Consider the following 24415-nt stretch of genomic DNA (forward strand, 5'->3'; position numbering starts at 1 on the left):
AAAGACTTGAGCCATCTTCTACTGCTTTCCCAGGCCATAGCAGAGAGCTGTATGGGAAGTGGAGCAGCCGGGACTTGAACTGGCACCCATAAGGGATGCCAGTACTACAGGCTGTGGCTTTACACACTATGCCACAGCGCCGGCCCCTCCAAGTCTGTAAAATTGTGATTTATGCATAGTTGTATAGGCATGTATCTATTGGGTAAAGTGAAGCAGGCCTTAAGGAATTGTGATTCTAGCCACCCAGAGAAGCTAACCCTGGCCCTCTTAGAAAGATGTTTACTTCCGGCCGGCGCCGTGGCTCACTAGGCTAATCCTCCGCCTGTGGTGTGGGCACACCGGGTTCTAGTCCTGATTGGGGCGCCGGATTCTGTCCTGGTTGCTCCTTTTCCTGTCCAGCTCTCTGCTGTGGCCAGGGAGTGCAGTGGAGGATGGCCCAAGTCCTTGGGCCCTGCACCTGCATGGGAGACCAGGAGAAGCACCTGGCTCCTGGCTTCGGATCAGCGCGGTGCACAGGCCGCAGGGCGCCACCGGAGCGGCCACTGGGGGGTGAACCAACGGAAAAAGGAAGACCTTTCTCTCTGTCTCTCTCTCTCTCTCTCTCTCACTGTCCACTCTGTCAAAAAAAAAAAAAAAAAAAAAAAAAAAAGATGTTTACTTCCCAGACTGATGAAAGCCTCCCCATGTCTAGCAGGTGCCCCCATCCGGGTTATAGTCTGATTGATTCTGCATGCCAGGATCACTACAGCTTTCTAGGACATTCTCCCTGGCCCGTCGGATTTGACTTTGAGCAGCTCCCGCCTGTCTGTCTCGGTGACACAGTGTGTGATGCGCTGAGGTCTTAGGGGCCGTGCAGCCGTGGATTTGAATCCCAGACATGTCCTTTGTCCTCTTGGAGCCTCAGTTTTTCTGTCAGTGAAATGGGGATGATGAAGAAGACCCCCGTCAGTGAAGAGTGGATGAAAGAGCGTGCGGCCCCGTCTGGTGCATAAAAACACGGTTCTACATGGCGGCGGGTGCTGTGATTGTCTGCAGCTTCCCTCCGCCATGCTCAGAGGAGACGGAGGCACTTCTGAGGAAGGTCTCTAGCAATTAGTGACCTTTGTCATTAGCTCACTCTTTGCTTAAGTCAAAACCCCATGTTTGACATTTTTTTAAATTTACATAAAGGTAATTGGCAGGACTTGAGTCTTCTTTCTGAAAATGCTCACCTTTGTGTTAAAGTCAGGTTTTCCCCAGTGCTTTTAAAGTATGAGATGGTTTAGGGGGAAAAAAAGAAGTACTCGGTCTTTGAGGAACATAATAATTAGACAGCAGTTCAGCGCATCCGTGTAATTAGGGAGGATTTTAAAGCTGTGCATTTGCTTTTGCTGGCCCCAGAGCAAATACTCAACACTTGCCTGTTTGTACTGTTCATTTGCTTAGCAAACTTTCTCAGAGAATTAATAATACCAACATGAAATTTCACCCGGCTTGTCCAAATAATCCCAAACTATAAAAAAGGCGCTGGGTGATTGGTAAGGTTTGGATGCAAGTCTGTGTGTCTGGCCTGTTCTGTCTTGTGTGATATTTACCTGGACTCCTGGTGATTTGTGTGTTTCTCTTGCTACTCAGAATAAACCAGGCAAAAACCAGACAGAATAAACCCAAGCAAACATTCAGTAGGCCAAATAAATGTGCGTTCTGCGTGGTCTGTGTGTCTGTCCCGTTGTCTTCATTGCTCCTGTCTGTCCATTTGATGCCTGTCTTTTCCTCTCGAAGTTTTTCAGCATGCGTTTTGCCCCACCACTTTAGCTCGCTGCTCGCCGGAACCTGGCACACTTCGTTTTGCTTGTTTTTCCCTGATGGCGTTTGTTCCGTGAGTGAATAGCATTTCAGTGCCTTCTGTGCACTGGAATCCAGAGATGCCAAAATGAGTCAGCCGGAGTCCAGGGGAAGGGGAGATAGCAGCTCACTGTACTGTTCTTGGAACTTTTCTGTAGAGTGAATTTGTTTAAAGATACAAGTCTTTAAAAACTTTAGCCTTGGGGGCCAGGCGCTGTGGCATAATGGGTAAAGCCACCGCCTGCGGCGCTGGCATCCCATGTGGGCAGTGGTTCAAGTCCTGGCCGCTCCACTTCCAGTCCAGCTCCCTGCTAATGCACCTGGGAAAGCAGTAGAAGATGGCACGAGTGCTTGGGCCCCTGCACCCGTGTGGGTGACCTGAAAGAAGCTCCTGGCTTCTGACTGGTCCAGCTCTGGCTGTTGTGGCCATTTGGGGAGTGAACCAGCAGATGGAAGATTTTTCTCTGTTTCTCCTTCTCTCTGCAACTCTGACTTTCAAATGAATAAAGAAATATTAAAAAAAAAAAACTTTAGCCTTAAAAATAGAGATGTAGCCAACTTGAAAATGAACCCTTTATCTCAGATTGCAAAATAGTCATCCATGGAAGTGTTTCCTTGGCCCGTGATGATTTTTTAAATTTTGAATTAGTTTTTTAAATTAGTTGTCAACATTGAAACAGTGGCATATTTCTCATAAGAATCTGATTATGAGGTTTTGTTGAAAATATCGGTAAAATCTGGGGCCAGCGCTGTGGCACAGTGGGTTAAAGCCCTAGCCTGCAGCGCTGGCATCCCATAAGGGTGCTTGTTTGAGTCCCAGCTGCTCCACTTCCCATCCTGCTCTCTGCTATGGCCTGGGAAAGCAGTAGAAGATGGCCCAAGTCCTTGGGCCCCTGCACTCACGTGGGAGACCTGGAGAAGCTCCTGGCTCCTGGCTTCAGATCAGCTCAGCTCTGGCCATTGTGCTCATTTGGGGAGTGGGCTAGTAGATGGAAGACCTCTCTCTCTGGCTCTACCTCTCTCTGTAATTCTTTCAAATAAATAAATAAATCTTTAAAAAGAAAATATCAGTAAAGTCTATTAACAGAGAGTCAGAATTCTGCCCGGTAGCCACTCACCACCAGAGCTGAGCGGAGACCGCCCCCTTTAGAAGGCAGGCACTCTCTCCCAGCCCACGGCACGCCTCACTGGCCAGCTCCCTAGTCGCGACTCTGCCCTGCCTGGGCCTGCCGGCATTTGAAGTTACAAGCCTGCTGTAGTGGCAACTTTGAGAACCTTGGAAGTCCCACTGGGCCTCGTTGTGTGCCACACTGTGCAAGGCCTGGTTTTTCTGGTCTGAAAGACAGACTGTCACTACTGCCTGTAAGAACTTCAGAATCGGGTGGGAAAAGCCAGGCATAGATAACTACAGCCCAGCGTGGCAGTCCCTAGGAGATAACGTTTGTCAAGTCCCTTTATTTGTAAATAAAGCTGTACCCACTGGCATCCCGTGTGTATGGTTGTTTTCACGGCATGTTGGCCGAGGTGACTGTGGTGATAGAGACCGTCTGGCCCACGGGGCCAGAATGTTCGCTGGCTGGCCCTTTGCAAGATAAACCTGCTGACTGCTGCCATAGAGAATGTGAGTTGCATTCTTGAAACAGCTCAGTATGGTACCGTGATTGTGCCCATTTCACACCACACGGTTAGCTAGTGGATGCAGAGCCAGGGCTCCACCCAGACAAGTGTGCACTCTGGAGTATGTCATCAAAGGCCAGTTTCTCACTCCCTGGAGGCTGTGCCCATGGGCATGGCTTGCCCCGCGGGCTGCTGAATGAACTCCTTGACTTGCCTTGGCTCCTGCAGGGTCTGGCCCTGGGACCACTCCTCTGTTTCCAAGTAGGAGAGGCCTTACAAGGAGCAGTGGTGTTGGTTAGGAGGAGGAGCTTGGAGCTGTTTAGAGAGCACTTTATCAAAGAGTGAGAAAGTGCGGCTGCTGATGCCCCATGGGGTTTTGAACAGCCTGACCCTTGCAGTCTGAACACTTGCCCTGTGGACATAGCACCTTTCCCTGGAGACTGCTGTGGGGAAGCAGTTCCTCTTCAGCCTCCTCTTTAGACACCTGCTTCAAGCCCAGAAGTTTTATACCAGACTGCCCTGGGCCCAAAGGTGTATCTTCCCAGAGTCAGAAATAGTGCTTATAAAAATCTGAACTCTTGTGTCTCCTGATAAACAAGGTGCTTTGGCGAGTGGGCATTTAGTGTAGCAGTTAGGATGCCCATGTCCCATATCAGAGTACCTGAGTTTGATTCCTGGCTTCAGCTACCAATTCCAGCTTCCAGCTAACGCAGACCCTGGGAGGCAGCAGGTGATGGCTCAAGTAATTGGGTCCCTGCCACCCACGTGGGAGACCTGGATTGTGTTCCTGGCATCTGGGGAGTGAACCGGTAGGTGGGAGCTCTCTGTCCCTCTGCCTTTCAGAAAAGCAAACAAGAAAGCAGAATGCTGGCCCTGAATATGTCAGTAGCCATACTTCCTCATTCTTTGATAAAGTGCTCTCTAAATAGCTCCAAGCTCCTCCTCCTAAGCAACTGGCCCTGCCGTGCCAGCACTGTCACCCAGACCTGATCCCCCAGGGCTGAACAGGGCTCACTCCTTTGACCTTGGAAACAGGCTGATGGTTTGACTCCTTGTGGCTCGTGGTGCCAGTCAGCAGGTGCTCACTTCCTGCATAAGCATACTGGCTTCCCCATAGGCCCCTGAAGCCACTTCTTGAGCACACTACATCCTTTCCCACCTCCACACCTTGCCCAGGCTGTGTTATCTGCAAGCTGGGTCCTTCCTTGAAGTCACTCCCCCTGCCACCGCCCCACCCCCTGGCTACAGATTACAGTGACCTGCGTCCCCTCCCTGACGGCAGGATCCCCTAGAATTGGACTCCATGCCCTGTTCCCTCTTTGAGGGTCAGGGCCCGCTCTTGTTCTTTTGTATGCCCGACATCTGGCACACAGCCTGGCACGTGTTTACTGGGTCGACATGGTAGCCAGGAAAGGGCTGTACCAGCTGGTCCCCTAGCACCTGGCTGGCCAGGCTCATGACAGCACACAGAAAAAAGGCCCATGCTGGCCAGCCCTGTGGCTCAATAGGTTAATCCTCCACCTGCGGCGCCGGCACCCCGGGTTCTAGTCCCAGTCGGGGCGCTGGATTCTGTCCCGGTTGCCCCTCTTCCAGTCCAGCTCTCTGTTGTGGCCCGGGAGTGCAGTGGAGGATGGCCCAAGTCCTTGGGTCCTGCACCCGCATGGGAGACCAGGAGAAGCACCTGGCTCCTGGCTTCGGATCAGCGCGGTGCGCTGGCCGCAGTGGCCATTGGGGGGTGAACCAATGGAAAAGGAAGACTTTCTCTCTGTCTCTCTCTCTCTCACTGTCCACTCTGCCTGTCAAAAAATAAATAAATAAATAAAAATAAATTTAAAAAAAGGCCCACGCTTCTGGAGACCTTTGCTGCTCCCTTTGTTTCCAGTGGACAACCGGGGTCCCCTAGATACTGTCCTTTGAACACTTGGAACCTGTCCTAGTACCACAGTCTGGTTCAGCTGCCTTTACTGAACCCACAGCCTCTCCCCCTACTTTCCAGGGAGAATTCTTACCCTCCCCCTGTTTCCAATCCCCGTGAAGTTAACTTTCACTCCCAGCTCCTGCCTCACTTTGGAACCCGCTGTGACCTTGACCACCCTTAGCTGATGGATTCCCAGACTTAATCATCTTCAGAGATGGGAAAGCTGTGGGTGAATGCAATCTGGCAGGAAATTGCCCACCTGCAGAGACTACAGCGCTTTGCTAAACTCTCTGCACTTGCCATGCATTCTCTGTGTGTTCCCTCTTCTAACAGGCCCAGGCTACCTAGATGTAGGAACACACCCATGTCCCATATTAGCGTACCTTGGTTTGATCCCAGCTTCCTGCTGTCGCATACTCTGGGAGACAGCAGGCGGTGGCTCAAGCACTTGGGTCCCTGCCACCCCCATGGGACACCCAAATTGTGTTCCTGCCTGCTGGATTTTGGTCTTCACCCTGTAAAGGACTTGATAGTTATGGTCAGGCTCCCATTCTGGGGCCCCCAAGGTCTCTCAGAACCCTGAAGACCCCTGCAGGGATCACAATCACAACGTAGAGGCCTGCAGGGCCAGGTTGTATATGAATGACAGCCATGGCAGGGTTAATGTCATTATGCTGCTTCTGTTGGTTTTCTTCTAACACCTAATATACTTCGCATATCTAGGAATATTATTCAGTCTCATAAAGAAATCTGTTGTCTGCTCATTTCTTGAAGCATGTGGCCTCTTCCATTTTTTTCATGTGTAATTAGAGCATGAAATGTGTCAATAGATACAAAGCCCTTAGGTTTGGGCCTGGCACAGTTAGTGTTAGCTGTGGTGATGGTGGTGATAACGGTGATGGTGATGGTAGTGATAATAGTGATAGCGATGGTGATGGTGGTAATAGTAGTGATAATGGTGATGGTGACAATGATAGTGATGATGGTGATGGTGGTGGTGGTGGTGATGGTGACAGTGATGGTGGTGATGATGGTGATGGTGACAGTGATGGTGGGACTCATTTGTGCTGAAGATGTGGACACATGGATCTTCACTTTCATCTTCTCTTTGGGGGCACCTCTCAGACTTGCTGGTGAATGGCACCCTGGACTTGACTTTGGTGGCAGGGAGACAACCAGAAGAGCTAGGGATGGGAATCAGAGAGCACCATGCCAGCTGGTGGGCTGCCACTCTCGGTTCCCTGTGACGGGTGCCAGGCAGGAAGGCAGGCCTTGCACTGCCAGATCTTTTGATTTTTCAAGAAAATCCAGATCTCCAGATTTTAAAATGTGAGATAGTCCAAGTTTTAAATGTTGGCTGAAAAAATTAATTTTTTTTTGACATGGAGACCAGACAGATGTGTGTGGGCTGGATTCAGTCAGTAAGGGACTTTGGAGCAAGTCTGAACACTGTCATGTGGCAGATGCAGAGGCTCAGGCCCAGGGGAGTTGAGTAGCTGCCCATGGGCAGCCTGGGCTGTGGACACAAGGCCCTGATCAGTTTCAGTCTAGTGCCTTCCACGCTGTTCTCCCCCCCCCCCAACCCCCCCACCAGGGGCCTGTGCTGTGCAAGGCTCTGCACATGGAAGTTTCATTTTTAGGCCTGAGGAAGGAAACTGAAAAACCAGGACAGCAGATGAGTTGATCCTTCTCTCCCTCTCTCCGCGGGCTTGCTGCCCAGCCCTAGCCCTCCTGGTGCTGGAGAGGAAAGGGTGGAGCTTGTGGATGGTTTGCATTCTGACTCCTCTGCCCAGCTCTGTGGCCTCAGGGGTCAGTCACGCCCTCTCTCAATGTCTAGGCCCTTCCACTGCAAGTGGAGGTTGTCAAAGGAGCCTCCTATGGGCGGCTGTAAGGATCACAGGACATCATCTGTCTGAAGCCCTTGGAGGGGTACTGGCGCTCAGTAGGCACACAGTGAACATCAGCAGGGCAGGAACACATCTTTTCCATTAGGATTCTGGGAGATCTCATGACTATATCCCATATTACTCAAGGCAGTTTGACAGATCACTGTGGTGGTGGGGGGGGGGCAAAAAGGCACTTTAATTTGTATCTGTGTACACATGGGGGCTACAGAAAGCTTGTGAGGAAATGGACCTAACGGAGAACGTGAGTTTTTCATGAAGCCCCTCATCCACACCCATTTTCACAAACCCACAGTCCTCACTTGTATCCTGTGGGGAGCTGGGGTGGGTGGACGGGGCTGGTTTGGAGCGCGGCGCAGGCATGGGTTTAGGTGCTTGTGTGATGGATACAGAAGCAGACGGAAATACATTTCCGCCTGGGAAGCAGTTGTCCCATAAGCCACTGACTCGATTACAGAAGTGTGACATTTACTTATCTTTACCGTTTCAAACAGAAAGAAATCAATACTTTCCAATTATCTCCAAGGGGGTATTAGACTTCCTCTGTCATATTTTGTTTCCACATCCCAGAGGGAGCAGGGGGAAAGGGGCAGGAGGGCACACTGTGAGAGAGCATGCAGTCTCTGTTGCAGCTCCTAGGCCCGCCCCCCGGCCCTTTCTGCATCGTCTGTTCAGAAACCCCACCGTTCACCCATTCGTGCCTGCACCTGTCCAAGCACTCTTCCGGGTGTGGGCCATTCAGTGATGATAAATTCAGGCAGCTGCCTCCGATTTTGCAGCGCTGATATTTAGTGGGGGAGACAGACCACAGACACATTAATAGGAAAGAGATCAGACAAGTGCTGTGCAGAAGATGAAAGTCGGAAGGACGAGTTCGCTGCAAGGAACCGAGTCCCTCTAGCTTGGATCTGATTGCTGAGACCGAGGGAAGTGAGGGCTCTAGAACAAGGGAAAGGAGAAGGCCAGGGCCGGGAGGCGGGGTGGAATCTTGGGTGGAAGGGGCCGAAGATGGGCAGGTGGGGCTGCAGGAGCGTGCCCTCGAGGAAGGAGAGGAGAAGTCTGGATTGTGCCCCGGGCCAGGCCATGCTGAGCCTGGGCAGCCAGGGCAAGCTGTGTGGGTGTTCACAGAGGGAAGCGTTGGAGAGTCAAGCCAGCAAGTGGTATGGTCTTACTGTGCTATGGCTGCTGGAGACCTACTAGATGCCCAGTGAAAAATTCCAAGGAGGGATGCTGGGGGCTTGGAGAGTGGGAGAATGGACACCCTCAGGATATATTTGGGAGCCCAAGTTGCCTAGAACTCACGGAGAGCCTCTAATGGTCGTTTCTGGAGGAGGGGATGAGCAGCTGAGCACCTGCACTACGTAGAGCCCTGTTCTAAGTGTTTGGCATGCGCTGTCTTAACCCAGACAGCAGACTCCAGTGTTGGGTCTTAGAGGACTCCCAGGCAGGGAATGAGTCCCCAGCCACACGACGTCTTCCCCAGGCTCTCATCCAATTACGAAGCCGGCCCAAGAATGCCCGGCTAAGCATTCCTCAACGAAGCAAGTGCGAGGCGCGGTGCACAGGTTATAAATAACCGTTTCTAGCTGCCAGCTGCTGTTTGGGTTTGGAAAGGGAAAAAGGATCTTAGCATGACTTGTTTATCTCAGGTAATTTGGCAGTAAACCGGGCCCTGGGAATTCTGGTTACAGCGAAAATGCAAAGGAAGAGTGACAGGGATATTGTTTCAGGCTTTCAGCAGAAGGAATGGAACTTTGGGCTCGGAACCAGCCGGGAGGCGCACGTCGGCAGTGAAGGGAAAGGTGTGCGGCAGAGCCAGTGTTCCAACAGCCCTGCCCTCTGTCCAGCAGACTTCTGTTCTTTTCATGGGATGGCCTTAAGGAGGTTAAGGAGGTGCCCTCAGAAGAGGCCCAGGGCATCCAGGTTTAATAAATACAGTTATTCCCGGAGTTGTGGGGAAGAGGGATAAGCCGCTGCCTCCAACACCTGCGTCCCATATTGGAGTGTCCGATTCAAGTCCCAGCTAGTCTGCTTCCTATCCAGCTTCCTGTTAATGCATCCTGGGAGGCAGCAGGTGGTGGTCCAAGTACTGGGGCCCCTGCCTTCTACATGGGAGACCCAGGTGGAGTTCCTGGATCCTGGCTTGGCCTGTCCCAGCCCTGGATGTTGTGGACATTTGGCGAGTGAACCAGCGGATGGAAGATCTAAGATTGTTTTTGTCCATCTGACTTCCTCATTGTGCCTAGATGAAAATAAAATAAACATAAAAAAAATTAGTCATTTCCTGTTATCCATGGGGGACTGGTGCTAAGGCTTCCCCCTTCCCTATGCCACAATTCAAGGATGGCTAAGTGCCTTATATACCCTGGTGCTGTGCTAGCAGACCACCTATACACATCTTCTCCTATGCTTTAAATCACCTGCAGATGACTTCCATTACCTCCTACGTGTAGATGCTATGTGAATAGTGGTTAATACCAAGACTAGAAAGAAAGGCTGCATGTTCAGTACAGATGTAGTTTTCATCTGCATATTTTAACATTTATTTTCATTTAATTTAGGAGACAGAGAGACAGATATAGATTGTTCATCCACTGGTTCACTCCCCAAATGCCAGGCTGAAGCCAGGAGCCAGGAACTCCAGCCTCTGCCATGTGGGTGGTAGAGAACCCAAGTATTCGGGCCATCATCTGCTGCCTTCCAGGGTGTACATTAGCAGGAAGCTGGATCAGTAGCTGGAGCCAAGACTGAAACCTGTCAATCCAGTGTGGGAGGTGAGCATCTTAACTGCTATGCCAAGCATCAGCCCCATCAGTATTTTCAGCCCAAGGTTCATTAAATCAGTGGATGCAGAACCTGCAGATATCGAGGGCCGGCTGTCATGGTTTTGAAAAGTGGGATATTTTCTAATCTTTTGTCTTAATTGCCTACTAGATTGAAAATGAGAAGCCTATTTGTTGAGCTTTAAATTTTTTTTAATTACTTGTCCACATTAAACATGAGAAGCCTCTACTAACGTTGGGACACAGTGGGTTAAGCCGCCACCTGGTGACGCTGACATCCCATATGGTCCACAGTTCAAGTCCTGATTGCTTCACTTCCTGTCTAGCTCCCTACTAATGTCCAGGGAAGCAGGAGAAGATGGCCAAGTGCTTGAGCCCCTGCCATTCACACATGAGATCTAGGTGGAGTTCCAGGCTTCTGGCTTCAGTCTGATCCAGCCTGGCTGTTGTGGACATTTGGGTAGTGAACCAGCACATGGAAGATCCCTCTCTTCCTTTCTATCTCTCCTTCTCTCTCTCTCTCTCTGTCACTCTGCCATTTAAATAAATAATTATCTAAGTAAATAACATTAGAAGCTTTCTCAGAAGACTGGATTTACAATTTATTTAGAAAAATTGAGTTCACCAAGACCAAGTCTGTTTTGTCAGGGGAAGCTGGCAGCTGAAACTAACCAGTTATTCCCTGGATAGGGTGGGCAGCTGCCTCCTCTCCAGGCAGTCCTGTTCCCACCCTGCCACTTCTGTCTGGCGGCTACAGACGTGAGTCTCAGTAAGTGCCAGAATCTTAGTTTCAGGGAGCTTGCAGGAAGTTGGGCTGGAGCTGAGGATGTGCTAGGGTGCGGGTAGTAAGGGCAGTGGGTCCAGGGCTGCTTTTGTTCATGAACTTGGTGTGCAGACAGGAAGCAGGGTGTAGTGAGTGTCCTGAGCACAGGGTAAGCCCGTGTTCTTCCCGTTCCTTGCTCTGTGACCTTGAGCAAGTTGCTTTGCCTCTCCGAGCCTTGTGGCTTTGTTGTTGCCACAAACAGGTAGGAAAGCCCAGGAGCTGTGACCCAGGAAAGGACCCTGCAGTGGCAGGTGCACACGAAGCAATCATGAAACCTGACCCAGGTGAAATCACGATTTCCAGAAAGCCCATTTGGACAGATCTTGACTTTTTTTTTTGCCCTTTGTCTTTGTTCCTTTTTTCCTTTTTCATCTTTTCCAGCCATTTCGTAAGAACATGACCCTCACCAGTAGCCGATTGGCTTAGCGAAGAAACGGTTGTTTCAATTTCCAGAAACTGTATTTTGCCATCATTTTGTTCTTATCTCTCACACATTATAGATTGATCTCTTAAAAGAAGGCAATTTGTCCTCCAAAAATAAGGTTTTCTCTTTCTGGCAAGCTGCAGTGTCCTGGGGTTCAGGGAAGCCACTCCATTTCCCTGTGCCAGGCTGCCCACCCGCTCTGGGGTCTACAGCACCTCTTATTATCTTTTTTTTTAAATTGAGTTCAGCTGTATTAGAGTTTTTCATCACTGTAACAGAACACCTGGGGCATGCTAACTTTATAGAGAAAAGAGGTTTAGTTAGGTCACAGTTTTGGTGGTCTAAGCAGCATGGTGCAGGCTCTGGTGAGGACACCCACCCTCTATTGTGCCCTTTGGCAAATTTTAGAGGCAGGTGTGTGTAGGTGAATCATGTGGCAAGAGAGGAATTAGGAGCCCACGTGGGGCTGGGAACACCAGCCAGAATTCCATGAGAAACACCTGAACCCCTTTTTATAGCACACTCCCAGTTGCCCTAAGGATTTTCTACTAGGCTCCAGCTCCCAAAGATCTACACCATCATCCAATGCTGCCACCCTGGGAACCATGAACTTGGGGAAGGGAAGGATGCTCAAACCTTATCCAAACCATAGCATCAGCTTTTGGCTGTGTAATATTTTAAGTTTGAGTTTATGGAATAGGAAATAGATCCAAATAAGTCATTCAAAAATTTAAATAATATTAAAGTCTACATGGAGAAGTCACTTCCCGGGTAATTGTTTATACAAATAAAATCAATACGAGTATATAGTCTTCCTCACCCGGTTTCTTGGAAAAGAGGTGCATGCCCCATATACTTTCTGGCCCCCTCTTTTCTTCATTTAAAATATGGCCATCTCTTAAGGATTTATATGTGGTAGACTATAAGGAGCTTGCTTGGTTTTTCTTCCAGCTTCACGAGCTCCCGTGCCATTGTGTGGATTCACCATATTTATTCAGCAGTTCCCTACGGGGATGGATTTCTGGTTTTTTCTGTCTTTGCTATTGCAAATTATGCTGCCGTGAACACCTTGTGCATGTGCGTCTTCCTGTTTGTGGAGGTGTTTCTTCACAGCACATTCCTGGTAGCAATTTAGCTGGCTCAAAGGGAAAATGCATTTGTGCTTTTGACAGTGTTGCCAAGATACCCTCCACAGGGCTGGGCCATTTTGTGCTCCACCAGACCTTGCCAAGAATATACTGGCAAATCTCTGGATTTTTACCAATCCATCTAGGTGAGAGAAAGCAGTCCCTCCATGGGATGTGTGTCATGTAAATTAAATTTCAAAGATATATCAGGTGAGTGCAGCAGGAGCCCTCCAATGTGGCCAACAAAAGGACTAAGTTTCCTCGCATTTTGGTAACCCAGTGGCAGCATTGTCACCCCACTGGAGAGAAGCATGTTCTTTGTGACCGGAAGGTTCCAGCCTAGGCTTTCTTTGCCTATAGGATTTCCTCTGAGCCACCTTTGTTCTCCCAAGTCCAGCCTTTGTTTCCATGGTGGGAGCCAGTGTGTAATGTCAAGCCCACCTCTCTGCATTTGGCTTTGCAGGCACCTTGCTGTCTTCTTTATTTTTATTTTATTTTATTTTTGACAGGCAGAGTGGACAGTGAGAGAGAGAGAGACAGAGAGAAAGGTCTTCCTTTGCTGTTGGTTCACCCTCCAATGGCCGCCGCGGCTGGCGCGCTGCAGCCGGCGCACCGCGCTGATCCGATGGCAGGAGCCAGGTGCTTCTCCTGGTCTCCCATGCAGGTGCAGGGCCCAAGCACTTGAGCCATCCTCCACTGCACTCCCTGGCCACAGCAGAGAGCTGGACAGGAAGAGGGGCAACTGGGACAGAATCCAGCGCCCCGATCGGGACTAGAACCCGGTGTGCCGCAAGGCGGAGGATTAGCCTATTGAGCCTTGGCGCCGGCGGGCACCTTGCTGTCTTCTAGGGCTCCTCAGGGCACCATCTGGCTGGAAGGGAACCCCAACTCCGCTGGGGAGTCATTTTCCTCAACCCCCCTTATTAACTGCTTGGGGAATCAAAGCACAGTCAAAAGGTGCAGCACAGCAGAGTTCCTTCCCACGGGCTCCCTCTCCCCGTGAACTGTTGCGACTGTTTCCTTCTTGCACTGGTCTCAGGACCAGGCTGAGAGAAGTCTAGTCTGTGGTGGTTCGCAGTGCAGGCTCAGGCCGAATTGCCCAGATGGAAAGGGAAGCTCCTCCGCTTGCCAGCTGTGTGACACCGGGCAAGTGTCCTGAGCTCTTTGGACTCACTGTGTGCCTCTGACAAGTAGAATAAGAATGCCTGTTTCACAGGGTAGCTGTGGGGAGTCAATGAGTTGATGTATTGCTCAGCCTGGAGCCCGGGTGCCTGGCCCACTGTAGATCCAGACTAAAAGTGAACTCCCATGGTGACGGTGATGGCGGTGGTGGTGATGATGGCCGTGGTGATGAGGCTAACATAATGATGGTAATGACGGCAGTTAGCCGCATGCTGAGCCCTGAATCTGCATTTCTGTGACCTTCTACAAGCAGTTCAATCACTGGCCCTCAGCTTGATTCTCTCCCTCTTTGCTTTGTACCCATGAGAACAGAGCTGTGCATCTAAAACAAGAGTCGGCCAGCCACAGCCCTTGGGCCACATCTGATTTGCTGCTTGCTCTTATAAGTGAAGTTGTATTAGAACACAGCCACACCCGTTTGTTTACATGTTGCCTGTGGCTGCTTTTGGGCTCTGGTGGCAGAGCTGAGGAGTTGCATCAGAGACCTTATATCCTTATAGCCTTCACAGTCAAGAATATTTTCTATCCAGTCCTTTACAGAATAAGTGTGCTGAGTGCTGGTCTAAAGGAGTGGTGGTAAAGACGCAGGAGATGATGCCTCTGCATAGGTGCTGGCCGCAGAGTAGGTGCCCAGTATGTTGAAGCTGCATCCGCCAGGCATTCAACTTCTGTGAACTTGGTGCTGGGCCCTTGCCTGCACCCTCATCACTCTCCTCCCACCCGAAGAGGGAAGATGGAGTAGTTACAGTATGAATAGTTTAATTAAGAATACCATAAAATTATAGCTTGCATATGTATTTCTATCATGTACTATACATTTCCATATGCACCAAAATTACACATGCACATTCATCACAGCAAGGGCTATAAAAAGCTGTATCCCGAAGGCTGTACTTTTCGGGAGGTGAAGGCTCTTTTTCAAAGGTAATTTTGACACTGATTTTTCCCTCGCCTGATGACTTCTGAAAGTCCTCCGAGGACGATGTGACTCCCCTCTAAATGGAAGCAGTGCTTATTACCTGTATCTACAGCAAAGTAAAACTGACGCATCACAGTCTTGGGACCATTGAAAGGAAATTCTGAGTGCAGATAAAACCCTTCTAAAACCGTACGTGGGAGAATAGGATTATATTTACAAAGATTCCATGCAGTCACTTTATTTTGTTCGTTCTCTTTTCCTGCAGGCATACATCTATTCTAGAAAGTATAGTACGCACGTTTCATTTACATTCGATCTTATTTATTGCTTCCCAGCCCAAGCAGGCAGGTCACCTTGCAAAATGCAGAGGAACACCCCTTAATTTTGCAAGCGGCATATATTGATATTAATGTCACCTTCTTCCACTTCCCTGCCTGAATTGTTGTGAGAATAAATGAGATAGAAGGTAGGAAGATACTCAAAGAAGCTAAGTGCAACAGACAGGCGTAGTGTAACCTGGATGCAGCGTCTAGCTACCTGGAGCAGAGAGGCTCAGGGGTGTGGGGACTGGGCCAACCTGTCTTCCAGGGTGGTTAGGTAACAAATGCTCATAATTAGAGCGAATTATCTTCATTGGAAAGTAAGCGAATTATTTTCCAATTTCATGAGTAAAGAAGCTTCTAATGAACTCCAGTGGAGAGATTTGCGTTCAAATTTCAGTAGTTAAGCTCTGTGTTCTTTGTAGTAATATTTTGTTTTTATGGACCACCTTAATTTTTTTTTTTACTGTTCTTTATTGGTGTAATAGAATTTTAGAGATGAAAAGCAAACCTAGAGATGATTCAGCCCAACTCATTTGAAAAAGAAAATAGGAGGAATCTATGGCCCTACAAGATCCTGTGACTTATCCAAGGTCCCACAGGGAGTCAGCTTCGTCCAGGACTGTATTCCTTGGAGCTGGTGTGATCAGGAAAGCAAGGGCATCGGCCAGACTGCAGGCGTGGCCACGTTCTTGCTTGGACTGGCTGTGTCCTTCCCACTCTCTGCCCTTGCTCTGGGCCCTGCCGGTGTCTTGCTTGCCCCTCAGCACTGCTGGAACTCTCTGGGCCACTAGCCACCCTGGCCTCCAGCCCACTTTGTCTCTGCCAGCTCAGGCCTATCTCTGGCTCCTGGCTCTGCATCGTATGGCCTATATATGGCTAGCCTGAGGACCCCCTCGGAATCCTGGGGCTGACAGCCAGAGCAGGTGTAGCCAGGGGGTTCTGGGAGCTGGCCATACTAGCTCCTGCCCATGAGCAGCAGGCATTGGTAGGTCATGATCAAATACAACTACCAGATCTTCTGGGCCCTAAATCCTGGACTCTTTTTAAAAAAAATTTATTTATTTCTGTTTTGTGTGTGTGTATGTGTGTGTGTACTTAATTGATGGACTGTGTTTTAGAACTTTCAGCAAAATGGAACAGAATGTTCAGAGCGCCCCCATGTACACCGTCCCCATATACAAACTCCCCCACCACCATGGCACGTCCTCCTGGGCTCTTTTCCTCCCCAGATCCTAGGCTCTTTGTCTTAAGAGAAAAGAAAATGCATACAGAGAGAAAATAGTTTCCAGTGGGTGCTGTGAGACACAAAGGCAGGCATGCCATCCGTTTCAGATGACTCCGTTCTGTGCCAGCATCCTGGCCTTCTCTGCTAATCTGCCCTGAGGCGGGAGGCCAGTGGCTGCTCACAGCATCAAAATTCCCCATGAGCCTGCCCTGCCTCTCTCTCTCTCTCTCTCTCAGAACCAAGTCCAAATTCCTGGGCTGGGATTCTGATCAGCTGCATTTGGGTCAGGTTTGGAGTGTGGGCTCACACACAGGGATAGCTGCCCAGGAGACCCCATCCTGTGTCTAGGGAGTCGAGGGCGAGAGAAGAGGTCTGTTTACATTGTCACTAGGAGCTGAGCAGATAACCCAACAGGTGTCTACCACACCATCATACTGTTTACCTCATGCTTTCTAAATTCTCCAGCTGCATCTTTTCTGAATCTTTTTTTTTAAGGTTTGTTTATTTATTTATTTATTTGAAAGTCAGAGTTACAGAGAGAGATCTTGCATTCACTGGTTCACTCCCCAAATGGCCTCAATGGCCAAGGCTGGTCCAGGCCAAAACCAAGAGCCAGAAACTTCATGCGTGCCTCCCATATGGGTACAGGGACCTGAGGACTTGGACCATCTTCTGCTGCTTTCCTAGGCGCATTAACAGGGAGCTGGAGGGGAAGTGGAGCAGCAAGGACTCAAACCAACACCCATATGAGATGCCAGCACTGCAGGCGGCAGCTTTACTTGCTGTGCCACAATGTTGGCCCCTTTTGAATCCTTTTCTAATTCGGCTCCAGAGTTTGGCCATTTCTAGAGGCCCATCCTTGGTTCTCTTGGAGAACGCTCATCCCTTGAGCTTGGTCATAAGCCATGCCTTCGCCTTGCCCCTCGCTCATATGTAGCCCCCTGTAAGTGACCACATCCAGAGATGAACGTCTGCCTTGGGTCTTGGTCCCTACCTGTTGACTCTCATTAAGCTGTCTCTGCCTTCTGAGTGCGCTGACCCGGCGGGACACATGGTGTGGCAGTTTGGGAGATGCACTGATGACAAGCAAGTGACTCTTGTGTCGTATTTTAAAACCAAGGCTGGCCATCAATTTTCCACCCAGGAATCCTGTGTATAGTGGACCCCTCCGTAACAGTTGGGAAAACTGCATTGGGAACAGCCTATTTAAACATGATGATATCTGGCCATTGAATTTATGCTCGCTACCTTCAAATGTTAGTCTTCTGAGTTTTCCGAGAAAGGCACCAATTGTCTCAGAAATTGCCCATTACGCAGACTGCCAGTGACGACCGCTCATTCGCGCCCGCACCAGCACGGAGGCGGGGCAGCGCCTCCGTACGCACTCATCAAAGGTTATGTGTATGCACATGGTGGAAGGCATTTTTGCGGAAGGCGTTTTGTGTAATTCCAAACAATTTAATAGAAACGTAATTCAGCTGGGAAAACTACAGTCCGTGGGCCCTTTCCGAGTGCAGATGATGTTCCAGATTAAAGGGCTGCAGGTTGGTTCATTATAGTCGAATCACATGAGTGTGCGAATTACCACTTTCCCTGCTGATGGCCCATTTCCAGAGTGTGCCATTTCCCCATTATAATAATAGGCTGCATTTTCTTAAAATCATTTGATTATGATTGGTCTCGTCTATTCAGTTTGCAAATAAAAAGCTTTCATGATCATAAACTAACGGTGGCTGCACAGTCTTCATCTCTGGTTCTGCTTTTGAACCGCTACAGGTCAGAGCCTGCGAAAGGCTGAGAGAGGCCGGTCCTGCTCCCAGGAGAAAAAGGAGGTAAATGAGTCCCTGGTGAGGGCTGGTGGGCGGCACCCCGTTTGAAAGCACCCAGGGGAGCAGGGTGGTGAGCAGATATTCCTGTGTCTCCCACTCTTTTTGTCCCTTGAGTCACGAGTTGGAATCCCAGACCTGATGGTAGTAGATAGCTTACCAACCTAGTGTCGCTTGTCCTAACAATCTCTCACTGAGTGTCTCAGTAAGCTTCGCCTCTGTGAGAAACCACTCCCAATTTGTAGTGACTTAAAACAACAGCCACGGAACATGGCTTCCAGTTCTGTGCGTCAGCACTTTGGGTTTCCGTGGCCGGTCCTCCTGGAAGTCTGGCTCTGCAGAGCTCAGCTGCAGCTCACCCACGCACATGCACTTGACCGACTGTCAGTTGGGGTGCCTCCGTGCCCCTGCACGTGTTCTCTCATCCTGCAGCAAGCTGGCCAGGGGTGACCACATGGCCGTGTTTCAGAGGTGTACTGAGGGCGGCAGCCACTTCTGAGGCCCAGGCCCGTGGCTGGCACAGTGTCACCTCTGGCTGCTTAGATAAGCTTCACATTGCAAGGTCAGCCCTGATGCAAGGGCTGGGGAAGCAGGCCTCCTCTCCTGATGGGAAAGAGGACAGAATGTAGTGGCCATTCTTGAAACCTCGCCCGCTGAGTATGCCTGCTCCGGGGCCAGGCCCCCTGGGGACTGGAACTAAGGGCTGGAGTTGGAGGAGAGGTGTAGCAGGATGGTTAGAATCAGCGTGAGAAGTGCCATCATGGAAGGATGCACAAATCCGGGCACTGCGCTCTGCCAGCAATGTCAAGCAAGGCTGACAGAAACAGGGGTGTGTAGGCTGCCCCTCAAAGGGGAGTTTTCCAGGCCAAGGAAACAGCGTGGTCAAAGTCAGATGCCACTGAGCTGAGCGTTAAGAGTCAGGACCCACAGGTTGTTAAAGTGCCTTTTTTTTTTTTTTTTGTAAAGATTTATTTATTTGAAAGGCAGAGTTACAGAGAGGCAGAGAGAAAGAGAGAGAGGGTTGGGGGGGGGGGGGGAGAGGTCTTCCATCTCGGTTCACTCCCCAGATGGCTCCAACAGCTGAAGCTGTGCTTATCCGAAGCCAGGAACCAGGAGTTTCCTCCGGGTCTCCCATGTGGGTGCAGGGGCCCAAGGACTTGGGCCATCTTCCATTGCTTTCTCAGGCCATAAGCAGAGAACTGGGTTGGAAGTGGAGCAGCTGGGACTCGAACCAGCGCACATATGGGATGCCAGCACTGCAGGTGGTGGCTTCAGCTGCTGTGCCACAGCGCCGTCCCCAAAGGGCCCTTTCAAAAAGTCCCAGGCTATTGGGGGTGTGAATTTGAGCCTTAGTGGCCCATCATAAATGTCCACCCACCAGACCTGAAATTCATCCACATCCACATACCGTTTTCATTGTGCAGTGACCTCTTCCCAGTGATTGACAAGGCAAAGGTGGCAGCAAGACTTGTTCCTTCTCTTTCTATCTCTTGGTTCCGCTTTCCTCGCCATTGCCTCCCAGGCAGCTCTGGGGAGGGACCTCGGGTTGGACTGCGAAGTGCCTGGTGCCCTTGGCAGTGACTCTCGCCCTCCTGTTGTCTCCTTTCTTGACTGTAGCCAGAACAGCCAATGCAGGTTGAGGGCAGGGAGATCATTTTGGAACTTTAATGCTGCTGGAAAGATCCAAATAGTGGCCCAAGTGGACAATCCAGAGGCTGGGCCAGAGTAGACTCTCCCAGTCCCTTGTGGGAAGGTCTGCCTTCCTGGAGGCAGAAGCAGGTATCTGACTTCCTGCAGAGCCCTTCCCGGGGACTCTCAGGCCGAGAAGCTAGCATAGGAGTGAACACAGGCCAGAGGCACAGACCAGCCCCCAAGCCAGATCGAATCGCGCAGGCCTGCCTGGGCCTTGGGCCCTTGAACAGCAGCAGCCTGTTCATCTGCATCCAGAAATTCGCTGGGACACCAAGAAGCAGGGCAGGAGGGAACTCACTGAGATGCTTTTTCTTCTCCCCCAACCCGGGATATCCCTCCCCCTCCCCCCCGCCCTCCTTGTAACAGGACTCCCCTAATTGCTGCTATCCTTGTGCTGGTCACCAGAGAGCATTTCACATCAGTCTTCTGAAAAGTGCTCAAAGTAAGGGAAAACAGGGAGGCTGCTTGTAACTCTACCCAGGTCTAACCTTGGAAGGTACTTAAAGCGGTTTCAAGCCCTCTGGAAAAGAGGATGCACTTGCTCTGTCTCTTTTGTTGGCTTTTGTTGGGTTAGAGAAACAAAAGAGAAAAGCCAATAGCGAGCCGCCAGCCCTCTCAGCCGAGAGATGGTAGCAGGCCTTTGCCACCCGCACCTCCCCTCTCGTCTTGGCATCTGGGCTTTTTGGCACGACACGCCTTCTGCAGGATGCCAGGTGTAGATCAAGCTGTGTCACGTAAAAAGCAAGGGAGGAGGCAGACTGTCTCTCCCAGAGAGGGTTGGAATAGCCAGCTGGGGACACACCACGCCTTGTGTTTCCTGGGAGATGAGGTTCTGTGGGCTGGGCCGGCCCATTCTCTGGCAGGTGAGTGTGCTGGTTCTAGCCTGGGGCAGGATTGGGTGCTTCTCTGCAGGGCTGAGGCCTGACCCACAGTGCAGGGAGGGTGGGAGTCTGCTCTAAAGACCTTGCCGAGGCCCAGCACCGTAGTGCAGTGGGTGAAGCCACTGCTTGGGACAACGGCATCCCATATTGGAGTGCCAGTTCGAGTCCCAGCTGCTCTGCTTCTGCTCCAGCTCCCTGCTAATGTGCCTGGGAAAGCAGCAGAGGATGAGCCAAGGGTTTGGGCCCCTGCCACCCACATGGGAGACCTGAATGGAGTTCTAGGCTCTTGGCTCTGGCCTAGCCCAGCTCTGGCTGTTGTGGCCATTTGGGGACTGAACCAATAGCCAGAAGATATTTTCCTTTCTCTGTCACTCTACGTTTCAAATAAATCTTTAAAAAAAGAGAAGAGACATGCAGTCCGGCGCTGTGGTGCAGTAGGTTAATCCTCCACCTGCGGCACCGGCATACCATAGGGGCACCAGTTCTAGTCCCATCTGCTCCTCTTCCAGTCCAGCTGTCTGCTATGGCCTGGGAAAGCAGCAGAAGATGGCCCAAGTGCTTGGGCCCCTGCACCCACATGGGAGACTGGAAAGAAGCTCCTAGCTCCTGGCTTCGGAATTGCGCAGCTCCAGCCATTGCGGCCATCTGGGGAGTGAACCAGCGGGAGAAAGACCTTTCTCTCTGTCTCTTCCTCTCACTATCTGTAACTCTACCTCTCAAATAAATAAATAAAATCTTAAAAAAAAAAGGAGAAGAGAAGCAAGAAAAGAGAAAGAGAGAAAGACTTTGCCAGATCAAATTCAGCCCGAGGATTTGTTTCTAACCTGTATCCTATATAATCCTATAATTTTTAAAAATTAGATGTTTGTATTTAAATGTTGGGAGATTTGTATAAAGCTGCATACTTCTGGCTTGTTTGGAAAATTGGGGGTTGCCACACTGAGTCCTTATTCCCATATGGCCACATGGATGACTGTCATTCGTAAGGCTACCCTCTTTAAACTTTGTTTTAAAATTTACTTTATTTGAAAGGCAGAGAGACGTAGAGAGCTTCTATCTACTGGTTCACTCCCCGAATTGCCCACAAAAGCCAGGGCTGGGCCAGCCATGGTCAGGAGCCTGGAACTCAATCTGGGTCTTCCACTTGGGTGGCAGAGTCTACTTGAGCCGTCATCTGCTATCTCCCAAGGGACACATTAACAGGAAAATGGGTGGGAAGTAGAGCCAGGACTTGAATCAGGCACTCTGATGTGGGATGTGGGCATCCTAAGTGGCATCTTAATTGCACCAAACACCTGCCCCTGGCTGCCCCCTGTAGATGGGGCGGGTTGCCCTCCCTGCCCTGTGGCACATGCCTGCTTCATAGGAAACAGGTATACAGTGAAGAGGCCTGTGCTGAGGTCACAAGCTCACGTTGGAATTCCACAGTGGCATTGCCTGTCCCAGTGGCCAGGCCCCTTTGCAAGGCAGCTAAGTCCAAATCTGTGGGGCTGTAACTCGGGCAGCAGGGTTTTTTCATCCCTTCCAAGTGGTTCCAAAGTGCACATGCAACCAGTGCTTTTCCATGTATTAAATAGCCCTCGCTCTTGGTCAGCTGTTGACCATACACGCCCTGCCCGGCCCCAGGTGTGCCTCCCTGCCTCGTCCCTCTCAGATGCCAGTAGGCACAAATCAAAAAAGATCAGGGAAAATCCCAGGTAGTGCCAGAGGAGGGAGGGAAGACTTCCTGGAAGAGGTGGACTGAATTGAAGCAATGGGGGAGTTATGGTCCTTGCTGAAAAATGGAGTTCTGATGGTTGGCGTGGAGTCCACAGGTACTTCCAGCTCAGCTGCTTAAAATATTCTCCGCCTCATCTCTTAGCAAGTATTCATGGTTCCTGCCTGTGGATATTGTATAGTGTTTATGGTCCTTGCTCATGAATTATTAATGATTTTGAAATTGTGGTCATTGTAGTTTGCTCAAAAATCATTAGGAAGTAAATTTATCATACAGTGTTTTTAGGAAAAGAGAGAGAGGAGAGAGAGCGGGAAAGAAAAAAAATGAAATCACAGAGGAGGAAGAAATCTTATTCATTATCTAATTCATCCCGCCAGGATCCATGCTGGTGCGCAGGCCGCAGTGGTGCTCACGGACAGGGGACAGCAGGCTGCACAGGCCACAGAAGCCCCTGCGACTCTGAATTACCTAACGTAGAGCATCTAACACTTAGCAGAGAACAGCAGGCACTTCCCAGGCACCACTGCATATCCCAAGAGGGGTGCCTCCCTACCCGCCCGCTCCAGGCGCACTTCAGGCTGAACATAGCCCCTCCACTTCCTGGCTATGTGTCCCCAGGCAAGTGGGCCAAGCAGGCCAGCTCCAGGGCCGCCATCCTTAACCACTCCGAGGGGTGATCGCCTGTCATCTTGTACAGTTTATTGGAAATTCCTCAAAATGCTGTGGACAGCCCACTCTTCTACAAAATTATTAACCTCATCCACTTAGGAGAGGTTAAGGCTTCCCCTTGCCTGCACGCACAGGTGTGTACACACACACACACACAGATGCGCAGACTCCCTGCTTTTAGCAGACTTGGTAGAAGACTAGTGACTAATTTCATTTTTCCCAAGCAAAGGAGTTGGGGGTCTCAGGACCACCACAGAGGTGGGGGACCAGGACCAAGGTGCTCTCTGGGGATCAGGTTATGTGGACAGCCGTGTCTGTCCCCGCCAAGCACCCCCATGAACAAACCTGGGCGCTGCTCTGAGTCTCTGTACCTTGTTGCCGTCTTGACGCTCTTCTCTGAGCGGGGCCGATTCTTCTCTGGAAGCCCAGCTCCGAGGCCAGAGTCTGGTCAGAAGGATCTGGGGGCGTGCAGTGCCTCAGCCCTCAATTCTTCTTTGTGGTCAGTTTCTGTGTCCTTCCAGACATACTGCACAGCTCTGCAACTGTACAGAGCATGTAGTCTGTCTCCTGTGCCCACCCATTCACAGCCTCCCCCGCTCACCACTATGTGGCATGTGGCACACGTTGTCTTGTTCCTGGACACGCCTTGGAGAGCACTCCCTGGTGGGCCATGCGGGCAGATCTTTCCATGGCTGCATAGCACTCCCTTGTGCATGTACAGGATCATGCTCCTTTATTTGGAACCAAGCAGATTTAATTTTCAGAAAGTAGCCTTATCCCAGAAGGACCAGGAGAAGCACCTTATGATCAAATACACTAATACAGGGGCTGGCCTTGTGGTGCAGTGGGCTGAGCTCTTGCTTGGTGTGCCCACATTCCACATTGGGGTGTCTGTTTCAAGTCCTGGCTACTCGGCTTTCAATCCAGCTTCCTGCTAATGCACACCCTGGGAGGCAGTAGGCGATGGCTCAAGTAACTGGGTCCCTGTCAGCTCTGTGGGAGACCCGGATGGAGTTCTGGACTCCTGGCTTCGGCCTGTGAGTCAGCAGATGGAAGAGCAGACTGGGGAGTGAATCAGCAGATAGAAGAGCACACACTCTTTTTCTCTCTGTGTTTCTTTCTCATTGCCTTTCAAGGAGATAAAAAATAAACATCAAATATACCAAGATATGTACAGCAAAATATGAATATTCACACTAAGTGAGAGAAATAAAGGCTAACCAAATGCCTGTCATGTCTATTTGGATCAGACTTTGTACTAAACAATTGCATAAATGTATTACTGGTTCCCGCTTAATGACTATCTAAGCTGTTAATGGTCTTTTGCTACTACGAGAATACTTTAAAGAATATTCTAAAGCAGATATCTTTGTGCATTTGCAGGAATAGCCAAAGGTTAAGTTCTTAAAAGTGGAATTATTGGATCAAAGGTTATGGGCTGGATTTAAACAGATGTTTCCAGTTCGTCTCCTAATGATGCGTAAGAGGGGCAGAGTTTTGATCCAGGCTACCCTACAAAGAGCTGGCCAGATTCAAGTCCGACCAACCATTTTAGCCGTCC

The 24415-nt window shown here is 50.3% G+C and overlaps 1 protein-coding gene across 3 annotated transcripts in view; it reads left to right on the top strand.

Annotated features, from left to right (window-relative positions):
* Window positions 1–24415, top strand: part of LOC133754346 (katanin-interacting protein-like) — an 85456-nt gene that overhangs the window by 4665 nt on the left and 56376 nt on the right. Inside the window, exons 2-3 of one of the 3 annotated variants that reach the window (XM_062184809.1) lie at window positions 9825–10037; window positions 17846–17901. The exons of 1 other annotated variant lie outside the window; for it this stretch is intronic. Coding sequence is in view for 1 of the 2 variants with exons in the window: in XM_062184808.1 (XP_062040792.1) it covers window positions 17846–17901 (56 nt within the window). In the remaining variant the exon portion in view is untranslated. The remainder of the gene's footprint in view (window positions 1–9824; window positions 10038–17845; window positions 17902–24415) is intronic. One more of the 3 variants, XM_062184808.1, reaches the window with a different exon arrangement.

Source organism: Lepus europaeus, assembly GCF_033115175.1.
Source record: "Lepus europaeus isolate LE1 chromosome 21 unlocalized genomic scaffold, mLepTim1.pri SUPER_21_unloc_6, whole genome shotgun sequence".
Classification (NCBI taxonomy): domain Eukaryota; kingdom Metazoa; phylum Chordata; class Mammalia; order Lagomorpha; family Leporidae; genus Lepus; species Lepus europaeus.